Genomic DNA, 13,200 nt, shown 5'->3' with positions numbered 1-13,200 from the left:
CAATGGCCTCAACTCACCAATCAAGAGAAATAGACTGGCAAAATGGAATAAGAAGCAAAATCCAATAATATGTTGTATACAAGAAACACACCTAGTGCAAAAAGAAGTCCATAGACTGAAAGTGAAAATATATATTATATATTATATGTATATATTATATATTATATATATTATATGTATATATATTATATGTGTGTATGTATAAATTGAACTTCATTACAATTAAAATTTTGTACTGCAAGCAATATCATAAAGTGAAAAGATAATCCACAGAATGTGAGAATATATTTGCGATCATTTTTCTCATCAAGAATGTGTACTAAGAGGATATAAAGATTAATAACCACAAGAATGTATGTGACCCAATTACAAATAGAAAAACAATTGGAATAGAAGTTTCTCCCAAGTAGCAGTATAAATGGCCATAAATGCATAGGCATTAAGAAAATACTAATGAAAACCACTGTAAGATACCATTTCATACACATCAGGATGAGTAAAATAAAAATTGACAGTAGTAAGTGTTGGGACAGGGATTTAGCTCAGTGCTTTTGACACCTGTCTTGCAAGCAGAAGGTCCTGATTTCAATCCCCGGTACAAAAAAAAAATTGACAATAGTAAGTATTGACAAATGTGTAGAATATTTGGAATCCTCATATATTATTAGTGGAACTTTAAAATGGTGATGACACTTTGTAAAAATGTCATTTCCTAGACATAGTAAATATGGAGTTATCAAAAAATATAATCATTCTAAATTCTACTCTAAGTTATACTGAAGAAAAATGAAAAATTATACACACAAAACTTTTACACAAATGTCTATGGCAGCACTGTTGACAATTGCCAAAATCCAGAATCAATTCAGATGTCTACCAGCTAATAAATATAACATGGTACACCCAACAATGGAATATGATTCAGCAATAAACAGGGATGAAACACTGATAGATGCTGTAACAAGTGGCATACAGCAGTCAAAAGACCATATATTGTATGAGTCCACTTCAGTGAAATGTTCAGTAAAGGCTAGAAGGGGAGTATGGATGGTAGAAAATAACTTAATGGTATGGATTTCTTTTCTGGAATGAAGAAAGTGTTCCAAATTATCTTGCACAACTGAATGAATATACTGGAAACCACTAAAGTATACACTTTAAATGGGCAGATTCAGAAATGTGTTATATCAACAAAGCTGCTTTAAAAAGAAGTGGATGCACATTGAGGCAATACTCATAAGTGAAATAAATAAGACACGCTTGAGTAAATACCAAATAGTTTCTGCGGTATGAAAAACTAAAGGGTAAATAAGGTTCAAATGGTATAATTGATAGTGTGAAATAGGAAGAAAATGGCTAAAGGGGATGTGGGAAGTGGAGGGGAAAGAAAATAAGGGAAAAGGAAACAGCCTTTATAAACAGGGAGGGGTGAAGGGAGGACAAGGGTATGGGGAAAAAAACAAGAACCAAGACATATTATGTAAAGGTACAAGATCCCAATGATAAATGTAACTGTATTGTTTGCTTTAAATGCACCAATAAATTTAATGGGGGAAAAAAAGAGAAAAGAAAAAATGGAAGCAAAGTCTTTGTAGATGGGGGGATTGAGGTGTTGAAGGGATGGCAGGGAAATGGGGAAAAAATAAGAACCAAGATGGATTATGTAAAGGTGCAAATTTCTAATGTTGAATGTCATTACCTTGTATACCTTAAATATACCAATAAAATTAATTTTTAAAATACATCTGCACATCATTAAGACTATAGATCTTATTAAAGTTTAGATATACAATCCCCTGGCATGAAATAGGCACTAAATAGTTGTGAACAATAATGCAGTCTACAATCCATGGCACGTGAGATTTGAAAAGTCACCGAGAAAATGCCTTTTCTGGGGATCTGTCCTCTAGTATTCTCTCAAGTCATTTTCACCCAACCATTTCCATACCCTCTCACGTAGCCTCCTTTTGGTGCCTAGGGTAGCTGGATGGTTTGTTAATTACGACACTGCTTAAACCTTTTAATAAAGTCAGCAAATTAAAAAGAGAGCCCAGATAAAGAGAGTCCTTTCCAAAATGTCATAATGAAATTAAGGTAATGAAGCACTTGGAGGGCTCTCCTCCTTTCTTTTTGTATAAAACTTATTCCAAAGAAGCTGGAAGAGAAATGGGGCCTGAAAGTAAAGAAGGGGAAAAATAAATTGTATGCCATTAGTTTAATTATAAAAATTCATTACATGAAGCCATGTAAGACAGAAAATAATGGAACTCTAATGGGTTGGCCGATAACACATTTACTAGCCTGCTCTCAGCTTGTAGTCATTGTTGAAAGGACAAAAAAAGTAACAACGCTGGTATGAAGTCCTCAGAGCTATTGAAAAGATTAATCATTTCCAGTAAACTGGAAAATGAGGGCCATTTTCTTCAATAGTATCCCTTGTATAGAGTGTTACCTTCTGAAACACAGTTGTTTGGTAATGTCAAAGGTTTAATAGATGAGTCTTGGAGTTAATGGACAGAGGCTTTACTTTTGAAATAGCTTCCTTACCGATATTCTAACATTTCTATTATAAATCCATAAAGAGTTTTTATAGGTCATTTTAATTTACTCAAAGAAGGAAATTGTGTTTCTTTTCTCAGTAAGGATTTATAGAACATTAATTCATACTTAGGGCTAAATTGTTTAGTGATTTTTTTTCAATAAACTAAATGTGTGGGGTTTTTTTTTTTCCTGCTGTCTTTGTTTGGAAATGTCTTACTTTGTTATACACAATAATTTTCAAATCATGCTACAATCATCCAGAAGATTATTTTATGTTTTATCTTCTCCAGGTGAATTGAATCTGAATCCAGAGTCTAGACACCTGCATTTTTGTGATGATTCTTTCACTGACTAGGCAACCATTTTCACTTTTAGAGCTTTTGTATTGTGCTATGGACAGCTAAGAGAGAGCATTTGAGAAACTGCTTTGGAAAAAGAAAACAAAAGATAAAAGTGGAGACATAGATAGGAGTCATTTGAGGTCTGAATCCAAGGAGAGGATTGGAGTTTGTCTTGTCTATATTAAGGACCCAATGAAAGCTTTTATACAAAAAAGCTGGGGGGGTCCATTTGCATTGCAAAAAGACCACTTCAGCAGTTGTATGCTGATGGAAAGGCCAGTGGAAGAGAGCAAATAAAAAGATTTTTGAGATCATGGGGACCTAAAAGTAATTAAAAGTAGTGGCAATATAGATTTGGATGTAAAGGAAATTATAATTTACCTTATTTAAAGTTTTGCTCCCTGCCTCCTCCTCCAGTTAAAAAGTTTGCAATCAGATAGTAAAAAGCCAGAAGCAGGGACATAGTTTAAGGGAACAGGAATATTTAGGGTACAAGCCAAAAAAGAAAAAAACAAATGAACAATGCAAGAAAACAGAGGACACTTAAAGAGAGCCAAGAAAGAATTTAAAAAATAAAGAGTAGTCAACTGTACCACTTGCTTCAAATCAAGTAAATCAGAACCTACTCTTTCTGCAGGATTTGGCCATTGCTACCTGAATCAATGGTTTTTACAAATATGCTGCAATATGAAACCTAAAAATATTAGTAGCATACAATGATAGTCAAATATTGGCTTTCCATGGGCTTACAACTGAGGGAGGTGACTCTTCATGCTTCAGGTTGATTGGGGTGACTCTGTTGGACATACTGCTCATCCTCCTTCAGGGTATATTTGTTTTTTGATGAAGTGTGAAAGGGCTAACTAGTCCCACTGCACAAACACAAGCCATTGCTGTGTCATTTCTATTAGCTCTTCATCACCTTATTAGGATTAAGCAAAGCAAGACATATGGTCAAGTGCAGTTTTAAGGGCAAGAAAGGAAACAGCCTTTTGTAGGAAGCGCTTCAAATTACCTATACAGAGAGAGGTAAAGAATTGAGGACGGTAATTCAATTTCATACAATGATTCCTCTCAAAATAGTTCTGGAATGGTGCTAGCAGAAACCCCAAGTTGAAGCAATAAGTGAATACTTGCCTTCTGAAGCATGTGGCTATGAAAGGAATGAAAATGAGGAGTCCAGGTTTTTGTTTTTTGAAAGAGAGAGAGAGAGAGAGAGAGAGAAAGAGAGAACACAGAGGAGGATCCCAGAATAGATGGGTGTGCTGATGGTGGAACCACCTTCCAGTAGCAGAGGAGTGAGTCTTCCTCTGAGACTAAAGACAAGTATGCAAGATGTGAAAGCTGATATTTCTTATAATTTTTAATTGATATATTCAGTTACCCATGTGGAATCATAGGTAGGGTCATTTGTTGTGAGATTCCTCAGTTAATATCAAGGTTTAGTCTAGAAGCCAAACTATTCCAAACAAAGGGAATATAAGATAGCAGACTGGTTCCCTGGGTAATGAAGGAACTGAAAATTTCAATAGGAGGCAACTCTAAGTTTAACAAATTCAGAAAGCTGCAACCTCTTCAAATGAGAGGGGGGCCAACTGTTACCAACACCCAGAAATCACAGCCATCCAGTGCTCATTCAGACACTGGGGGGGGGGCTGCAGAGCAGGTGCTGAAAGTACTACAGGGAGGAATTGTCCAGGGAGAAACAGACAGAAAGGAGATACTGCCCAAATGGAGTGAGAAAGAGAGAAATTCTGTAGTTCTGTTCTTCCTCCTGCTCTCTGGACATCTTTTGCCGGTGGCTCTCATTTGGCTTCACCCAGCAAGAAGTCAGCTAGCAGGAGATCCTGGGTATTTCTGAATCTTACAGGGGTTAGTACTTCTGTAATACTAAGTATAGTAGGAAATGGGCAGAGAATGGATCTGAGAGTTTCTAAGTGCTTACTTTTTAGCTCACTGAGCTAAATCTTTTCACGAATCCCTTAGTAAATAAATGCAAACATTACATCCATGGCAAAGTGACAGAAATCCAATATGTAAAACTTTTTATCTGTAAATATGATAGAATCCTATTTTATAATTTTCCAAGCAATTGGATTTTGGTTTTGACACTTTACATGCCTGAGGCATATGCAGAGTAAGCCCATCCTATTTTGCAGAGGACAAAACTGGATGCCCAAGGTTAATGACTTCCTTAAGGTTCAAACTGCAGGACAAGGGACAAATGAGGCCTCCTGGGAAGGTGGCTTTTGTTCCTGATCACTGCTTTTCATGGAGCTCCTCTAAGGCAGTCATTAAAAAATTTTAAATCTAGTTCACCCAGAACAAATGTTTATTTCACTTGTAGGTGAATATCCCAAAACACATTTCATAAGAAAAGTTACATAATACCCTTAAATTTTTTAATTATAGGTCTATGTGTGCACTTTTATGTTCTAAATTAAAGGGAAACTTTTAGAGTTGTGGCAATGTCTATAAAACAGCAAACTTGATTTGAGTATGGGAATCACAAAATGGAAAATATAGGTGTGATTCACTAAAAGTAGTAATAGCAGTAGTGATGATGATGGCAATGATAATTATAATATTTAATCCTTGGAGTTTGCCAAACACATTTTTATTTTCCTTGCCTTTTCTAAGTCAGTGGTCATAATACCCATTTAACAAAGGAGGAAACTGAGGTATAAATAATTAAATTTCGCATTTGTTCTATAACTCCTAAATGATTAAACCAAGACTCAAATCCAGCAAGTACATTCTATTGCTTAGAGTTTTAATTACTTGCTCTTCTTCCCCTCTTTTCTCTCTTGCGCTGTCAATGTACCTAAAAAGAGCTCCTACAAATAAAACAGTAAAAGAAGATGAATATTAAAATAGAAAAAATTCTTGAACTTACTTTGGGCTTGTCTCATAGTCCAAAACCATTTTTCGGTCTAAAGTACCATGTACAAATTGCAGCAGCACCAAATTAGGTTTGAATATGAAATATTTCTTAATTGGAGACACGTTTGGATATAGCATTTTATATTCTTCATAGAAAACACACACATATACCTACAGAGTCATCTTTTTTATAGGCTAGTGCTCAGGGTGTTTTAAATTTCTTTGCATGCCATGATCACCACACAAACAATTCCCTGCAAGATACACCATTATAAATAGAATTCAGCAAGAACATAGTGTGTGTGTGTGTGTGTGTGTGTTTGTGTGTGTGAAGTCTATTGTATTTTGAATTTACACTGCTTCTGAGGTCTGGTGTTATCCCAGTAGTAAATTTCACAGTGGTAGGCAAAGCTGTTCAAGGTCATGGTTCCTAGGGTGAATGACACTTGGGTAAAACACAAGGTGGTCAAAATATTAACTTTGGAGGAAGGGAACCCAGTCTTTTCTGATGAATGTGGTTAAGAAGAAGGAAACAGAAAGCTGTGGTTGTGAACCTTGTGTTTAGATAAGGGCTTTAGTGCTGTCAATGTTAGTCAAGGTCAGTGACAGCTTTTCTTTTTGATCTTCTCACAAAACCTGAGCAGTATTCAGTGACCATTAGTACTGAGTTCAGATTTTTTTAGATAAAAAATATTTAACTTTCACTATTAATATAATTTTAGAGAAAATTAAATGGCACAAGCATGTACCAAAAACTCTGGTTTGCAGTTAAGCCTCACCCTTTTACTACATTTACTATAAATTCTCTCATTTATCTCTAACTTGCTTTTCTTTAAAGATTTTTATTTTATTTGGGGTGCCAAATAAACTTGGGACCTTGTGCTTGCAAGGCAGGAGGCAGAACCACTGAGCCAAATCCCTGGCCCCTAACTTGATATTTTCTTCAGAGATTTTGGAAAATCATAGCATACTTTGTAGCTTATACTTTTAGAGATTTTATGATCAGTAGTCTTTTTTAGACTCATCCCAACATCCTGCATTTTATTTTGTTGTTTTCAGCTTTCAGGTATAATTGGTAAATGAAAATATATTTCATGCACATAATTTGATGGGTTTAAAAGTATACATATAGCCATAAAACTGTTTAAAGAATTATACCTACTTTTCATATAGCAACCCATGAGTGACGAGTAGCTTCCAAGACTGTTTAAATTGCTTAGTGAAAGTAAATGATTTTAATTATATATTCATTAAAAGTTTTATAATCTGTTTGTAAGCCTTTGCATTTATCCTCTGATGTTGGTCCATCACAACTACTTGTTTAACAGTGGAATCCTCCTTAAAAAGGAATTGCCTTCAAAACTCGTAACTAGGAATTATTTTCAATTTGGTAATGCTTATGTTATTAATTAGAAAATTAGTAGAAGATAGATCCACTCGACTTTTAAAATGCAAGTACCATCTTCCGAAGAATAAGGACCACATGGCTATTTGAATTTTAGCTTACATTAGTTTTATGATTTTAGGTTTGACTTATGAGAGGAAGAGAAGGATAAGTATTTTTGTACCCTAGGAAATTTCTGGAATAAGAAAGACTTAGGGGTTGTTTTATCTCGGAATGTGTGAATCAGAAAGGTAGAAAATAGCCAAGGTACTTGATAAAAGGAGCATGGAAGCAGAGTCGGCTTTCCACAAGGATAAATTTTAATTGCATTGTAGAAGCTGCAACTATTCTCAGTGTCATTAGAAATTATCCCTTCTGCTTTCATAGAAAGTGTTAGTGATGTGGACTTTAGCTTCTTGGTAGCTGGTAATCTGGGTTTATTTTCTATATGCTGTGAATATTTTTTATTATTTAGTTTGGTGATACTATAGAAGATGTTGTTGTCTAGGCAATGCCAGATCTCAAGGGAGAGGAGTTCAAACACGAGAAGTTATTTTAAAAGTACCAATGTTTGATTTTTATTATATAAAAGTACTAAAACAAAACAAAAAATATTGAAACAAAAGTGAATCCTCTTTTCAGAAGCGTCAGTTATTTTCAAATTCTCTTCCATTTTGTTATGGACTATATCTAGATATCCATACACACCCCCACCGAGCTTCATGTGCTCATCGGTGGGGCTTTGGGGAGATAACTGGATCATGAGTATGATACTCTTCCCTGTATTAGCCCACTGATGGGTTGATCAGTGGTTTGATGTTGGGAGGTAAAGCTTGCTGGAAAGAGGTGGGTCATTGTGTGTATGGCCTGGAAGGGTATGTATCGCTCCTCTTCCATTGATCCTTGGCTGCTTCATCTCTGCCACACCATGAACAGTTTCTCCTCTGCCCTGCTGCCTTGCCTTGGAACCAGCCAACTATGGGCTGACATCTCTTTTACCTTGTAGATGTTGGGCATATTTGTACCAGCACCAGAATAACAAAGACACCCTTCTTAGTTACAAAATTTTGTACTGTTTTTCGCACAAGAAAATTGTGTTCTTTTTGCAGTGATTCTTGTCCACATTTACTACATATTAGGGTACTGGATTAATGTACTGTCGTCTTTTAACATCCCTTCATTTAATATTGAAATTGTCTGGGACTTTTGTCTTTTGCTATTTTGGTTAATGAAAATCTTTATTAGTATAGTATATTTGTCTTCTTTTGAATATTTTATTAGGATAAAACATAAGTAAGATTACTAAGTCAGTGGGGATAAGCACTTATATCTATTGCCAAATTTGATAGATATTATTCTCAACAATAATATAAGGATATGCTAATTTAATCACTCTTTCTAACCTTGGACTTTATTTGTTAATTTAATTGGTGCCAAATCGTACCATCATGATTTAATATTTTTTGACTTAAAATTTAACTTTTTTCTTTTTTTGTAAAATTATTTTATTCTTTCTCTTCTTTGAATTGCCTGTTCTAATTTCTCTCACCATGTATCAGTGGCTTTGCCTACCATATTGAATTTGATAAAAGTACCTTAATTTAACATTATCTAAATGTTTAGAAGCCTCCTACTTAGAGAAGCATAATAGACCTTTCAAATTGACGTGGTATAGCTATCCTGATTTCTTTCTTTGAAATATGGTGAAGTGATGAAATGGCTAGCTTGATAAAACTCAATTGTCAAAGACAAAGAAAAAACCATAGGTGTTTTGGTTTCACAAGATTTTCATATTTTGACTCAGTAGAATATTTTTAAACTACTGTAGTATTCTTCGGAAAATTTCCTAACGTTGTCCTTTTGTTGTTCAATATTTTGTATATGTAGGTTTAGTTGAATGCCAGTAGATGGCACTAATTACATAAACAATTCAACAAATTAATGAAGGGAGGAGAAACGAATGATTATTTTCTTCTGTCCAAATTTTGTTGTATGTCACATACTCATCAATTTATAGGAGCGTGTTTTTATAGTTTTCTCTCTCCTATGATAAAAACCAATTAAGCTTCCTTTATTTCCAATTAATTACTACTAAATTGAAATACCTGAAACTGGTTATTGCTCAATATGCTGCGTTTAAAAAATTTTGTCATTGAAAATGAGTTAGCTTATATTGTCATGGTTCACTAAATCACATGGTAGTTTGAAAGTAATCTTGTAAATGTGTTCTGACCTGAGGATTCTGAAACTATTTATGAAGCATTTGAACAAACTCCACTTAAAGACTTCAGAGAAAAACTGACGTTTATTTTTTGTTTCATCCACATCTGTAGCAATTGGCCAAAGACCTCCGCCAGTGGCAGGTAAATGTAGATGTGGCAAATGACTTGGCCCTAAAACTTCTCCGGGATTATTCTGCAGATGACACCAGAAAAGTACACATGATAACAGAGAACATCAATGCCTCTTGGGGAAACATCCATAAGAGGTAAGGTTCACTTTGTTTCTAAAACTATTGTGGACTATCATGAAGGTGTAGTGAAAGCAGATGGATAATGTGCAGATTTGTTTTCCCAATCCTGCTGTGCTGGAGATTGGGAGGGTCCAAGATGAAAAGTTGCATCTCAACTCACAGTCTTGGCTCAGGCTCCTGTTTTAGTGAGGAGGAAACTGAGGTTTAGTGAAACGAGATACTTCACCCACAGGCAGAACCAAGAGATTAAATAAAAACAAGATACGGATTTCCAGCTGTAAGAGTCATTCAGCAGTATATTCTGAGAACTCTATTCAAAGAAATATCTTTCTATCCGGTCATGGCACATGCTACCTCAAACTTATTCTGACAGTTTACTTTGACTTTTGTAGTGGATTTATAACTGTCCACAGTTATATCTCTCTACACATCCAATGTGAAAATCCATGTAGGTAGTAATACTCATAGCTTTATTTCCCATTCTATATCTATGGAAATTAATAGTTCTTAGACTGTCTCCTTAAATTGTATCTTATCTTCTTTGTATCAATTCTTTTCAGCACTTGCACTAATTCCAATTATAAATGCATGAGTTGCATAACTGTTTCATGTTTGTCTTAAAATTTAGTCTAAAGTCCATGAGGGCAGAGACTGTATCTTCTTTGACACATATCCAGATCCTAACCCAAGTGAGATAAAGGGAAGCTACTATATATTTGCTGAATGATGATTCCCTTTGCATGATACAGAGTTACATTGTGTATGCTAAGGATCATTATGCCTTTGAGTTCTGTCCCAAAAAAGAGGAAAAATAGTCCCTGCCAATGATGAAGAAGAGCACTGTGAAAGGTGAGTTTCAGATAATCTGAATCACTGAAAAAATCACTTAGGTGGTCTATATTAACAGGAAAAAGCCACCACTGAGAAAATGAATACATTTTTAAATTAATAGCAGGAAACCTTAGGAGTAATGTACTATTAATACATGGAAATTAAGGAACCAAGTAAATCTCTAAACAGATAGTAATTGAAGAGTGCAAACTCCTGTGAAGTGTGCCTTCATCTGGTGACCCTAGGGAGCACCTCCAGTCCTAAGTACCAGATACTGGCTGTCCAGATGACCATGGAAGAGAGAAATTAACCTGAAGTTGAGTGGTTATATTTGGGGCCCTATCAAAAGGACCTTACTGAAGAAAGGTAAATTTCAATTGGGGATAGATATTTAAGGGAAAGTCTGAATTACCATTTTGGCTCAGTTTGGCCATTCATCTTCAAATCAGATCTAGTATCTGTTCAGTTGAACAGGAGCAGATGATTAGACTTGGAAAGAATTATCCACATGAAATCAGTTGGTATTGGAGAGTTCATCATTACATCTCAGTGGGAAATACCTACTTTGCAAATAGAAGCCTCTTTAGGAAAGCAAATTAAGATCAGAGATTAATTTAGTGAATTTAAGCAATGTGTATTAAGAATGGACATTGTACAGAACTAGAGTGTCAAGGGATTGGTCTCTTCCAATGACACTACTCTCTCTCTCTCTCTCTGGAAGATCCCTCTCCCCACATTTCATATTCCTTGATGTCTTGAGCAACTCTCTTAGTTTTTTTTTCATTAAATTTATTGGTACGTTTTAAGTATACAGTACAGCTACATTCATCATTGAGATCTTGTATCTTTACATAACAGACCTTGGTTCTCATTTTTTCCCAAAACCCTGCCCTCCCTTTACCCACTCCACCCTTCCCTATTTACAAAAACTTTGTTTCCATTTTTTTCCTCTTCTCACATTTTGTCTTTTCCCTTATTTCCTTTCCCCTACCCTTCCCATTTGCCCTATACCTTTAGCCCTTTTCTTCCTATTTCACATTATCAGTTATACAATTTGGATCTTATTAACACTTTCAGTTTGTCACACCAGAGAAACTATTCAGTATTTACTCAAGTGTGTCTCTTATTTATTTCACTTAAGAGTATGCCCTCAATATAAATCCATTTTCCTATGAATGGTTCTAGTTTCTCATTCTCTATGGCTGAGTAGTACTCCATTTTATTAAATAACACATACACACATCTTTATCTAGTCTCCAACTTATGAACAGTTGGGATGTTTCCGAGTTTTAGCTATTACAAACTGTGCCACTATAAACATGGGTGGGCATATAGCACTATAGTATGATTGTTTAAATTCTTTAGGAAAGATAACCAGCAGAGGGATAGCTGGGTCAAATGGAAACTCTAATCCTAGTTGTTTGAGGTATCTCCATATTGATTTCCACAATGGTTGCACCAGTCTGCATTCCCACCAACAATGGAGAAGGGTTCCTTTCTCCCCACAACCCCACCAACATCTGTTATTGGTTGATTTCTTGATAGCAGCCATTGTTTCTGGGGTGAGGGGGAATCTCAGTATTGTTTTCTTCTGCATATCTCAACTGACCAGTGATGCTGAACATTTTTCATATACTTATTTGCTGCTTTTACTTCTTTGTCTGAGAAACGTCTGTTCATTTCAGATGCCCATTTTTGAATAGGGTCTTTATATTTTGGGGGCTTAATTTCTTTGAGTTCTTTATATATTCTAGATTAATAGTCTTTGCTCTGAGGAGAAACTGGTAAAAATATTTTCCCACATTGTAGGTTGTCTCTTAGCTCTCCTGGTGGTTTCTCTAGCAGTGCAGAAGCTTTTTAATAAAATGAGATCCCAGTTGTTGATTCATTGTGCTGTGCTAGCTCCCATGTAACTGAGAATGTATTCAAAAAGTCTTTTCCTATGCTAATGTCTTCCAGAGTTCTGCCTAACTTATCTTCCAGCAAGTTTAGTGTTTCTTTTTTAATATTTAAATCTTTAATTCCTTTTGATTTTAGTTTACTACATGGTGAAAGATAAGGATCAAATTTTAATCTTTCTCTCATTGAGTTTATTGTACATTTTAGGTATACAATACAGTTACATTCATCATTAGGATCTTGTACCTTTACATGACAGGTCTTGGTTCTCATTTTTCCCCTTGTTCCTGCCCTCCCTCCAAACCTCCCCATTTACAAACACTTTGTTTCCATTTTTTCATTTTCTCACATTTTTTTTATTTTCCCTTATTACCCTTTCCCTACCCTTCCCACTTTCCCTACACCTTCAGCCCGTTTCTTCCTATTTCACATTGTCAATTATATTATTAGGAACTTATGTACTCTTATAGTTTTTCACACCAGAGAATCTATTCAGTATTTACACATGTGTGTGTGACTTATTTCACATAGGAGTATATCCTCAATATGTATCCATTTTCAAATTTTATTCTTTGACAAGTTGAAATCCAGTTTGTCCAACACAATTTATTAAAGAGGCTATCTTTCCTTCTCTGAGGATGGTTGGCTCCTTTGTCAAAAAGAGGTAGCTGAGTACATCTGAAGTTGTTTCTGTTTCTTCCAATCTATTCCACTGTTCCTTGGGTCTTTTTCTTTGCCAGGATCATGCTGTTTTTATCACAGTGGCCTTGTAGTATAGTTTCAAGTTGGGGATTGTAATACCTCCTGTCATTTCTCTCTTGCCTAGAATGACTTTTGCTATTCTAGGT

The 13,200-nt window shown here is 35.2% G+C and overlaps 1 protein-coding gene across 6 annotated transcripts in view; it reads left to right on the top strand.

The window, feature by feature from the left end:
- Dmd (dystrophin) overlaps positions 1-13,200 on the top strand; it is a 2,130,457-nt gene that overhangs the window by 1,583,873 nt on the left and 533,384 nt on the right. For all 6 annotated transcript variants that reach the window (XM_033760401.1, XM_033760400.1, XM_033760399.1 and 3 more), the window contains exon 54: positions 9,483-9,637. In XM_033760401.1, coding sequence (XP_033616292.1) covers positions 9,483-9,637 — 155 coding nt within the window. The remainder of the gene's footprint in view (positions 1-9,482; positions 9,638-13,200) is intronic.

The sequence above is a fragment of the Fukomys damarensis genome, unplaced genomic scaffold, assembly GCF_012274545.1.
Source record: "Fukomys damarensis isolate Sample0158 unplaced genomic scaffold, DMR_v1.0_HiC HiC_scaffold_39, whole genome shotgun sequence".
Lineage (NCBI taxonomy): Eukaryota > Metazoa > Chordata > Mammalia > Rodentia > Bathyergidae > Fukomys > Fukomys damarensis.
This window is presented reverse-complemented; position numbering and strand designations above follow the sequence as displayed.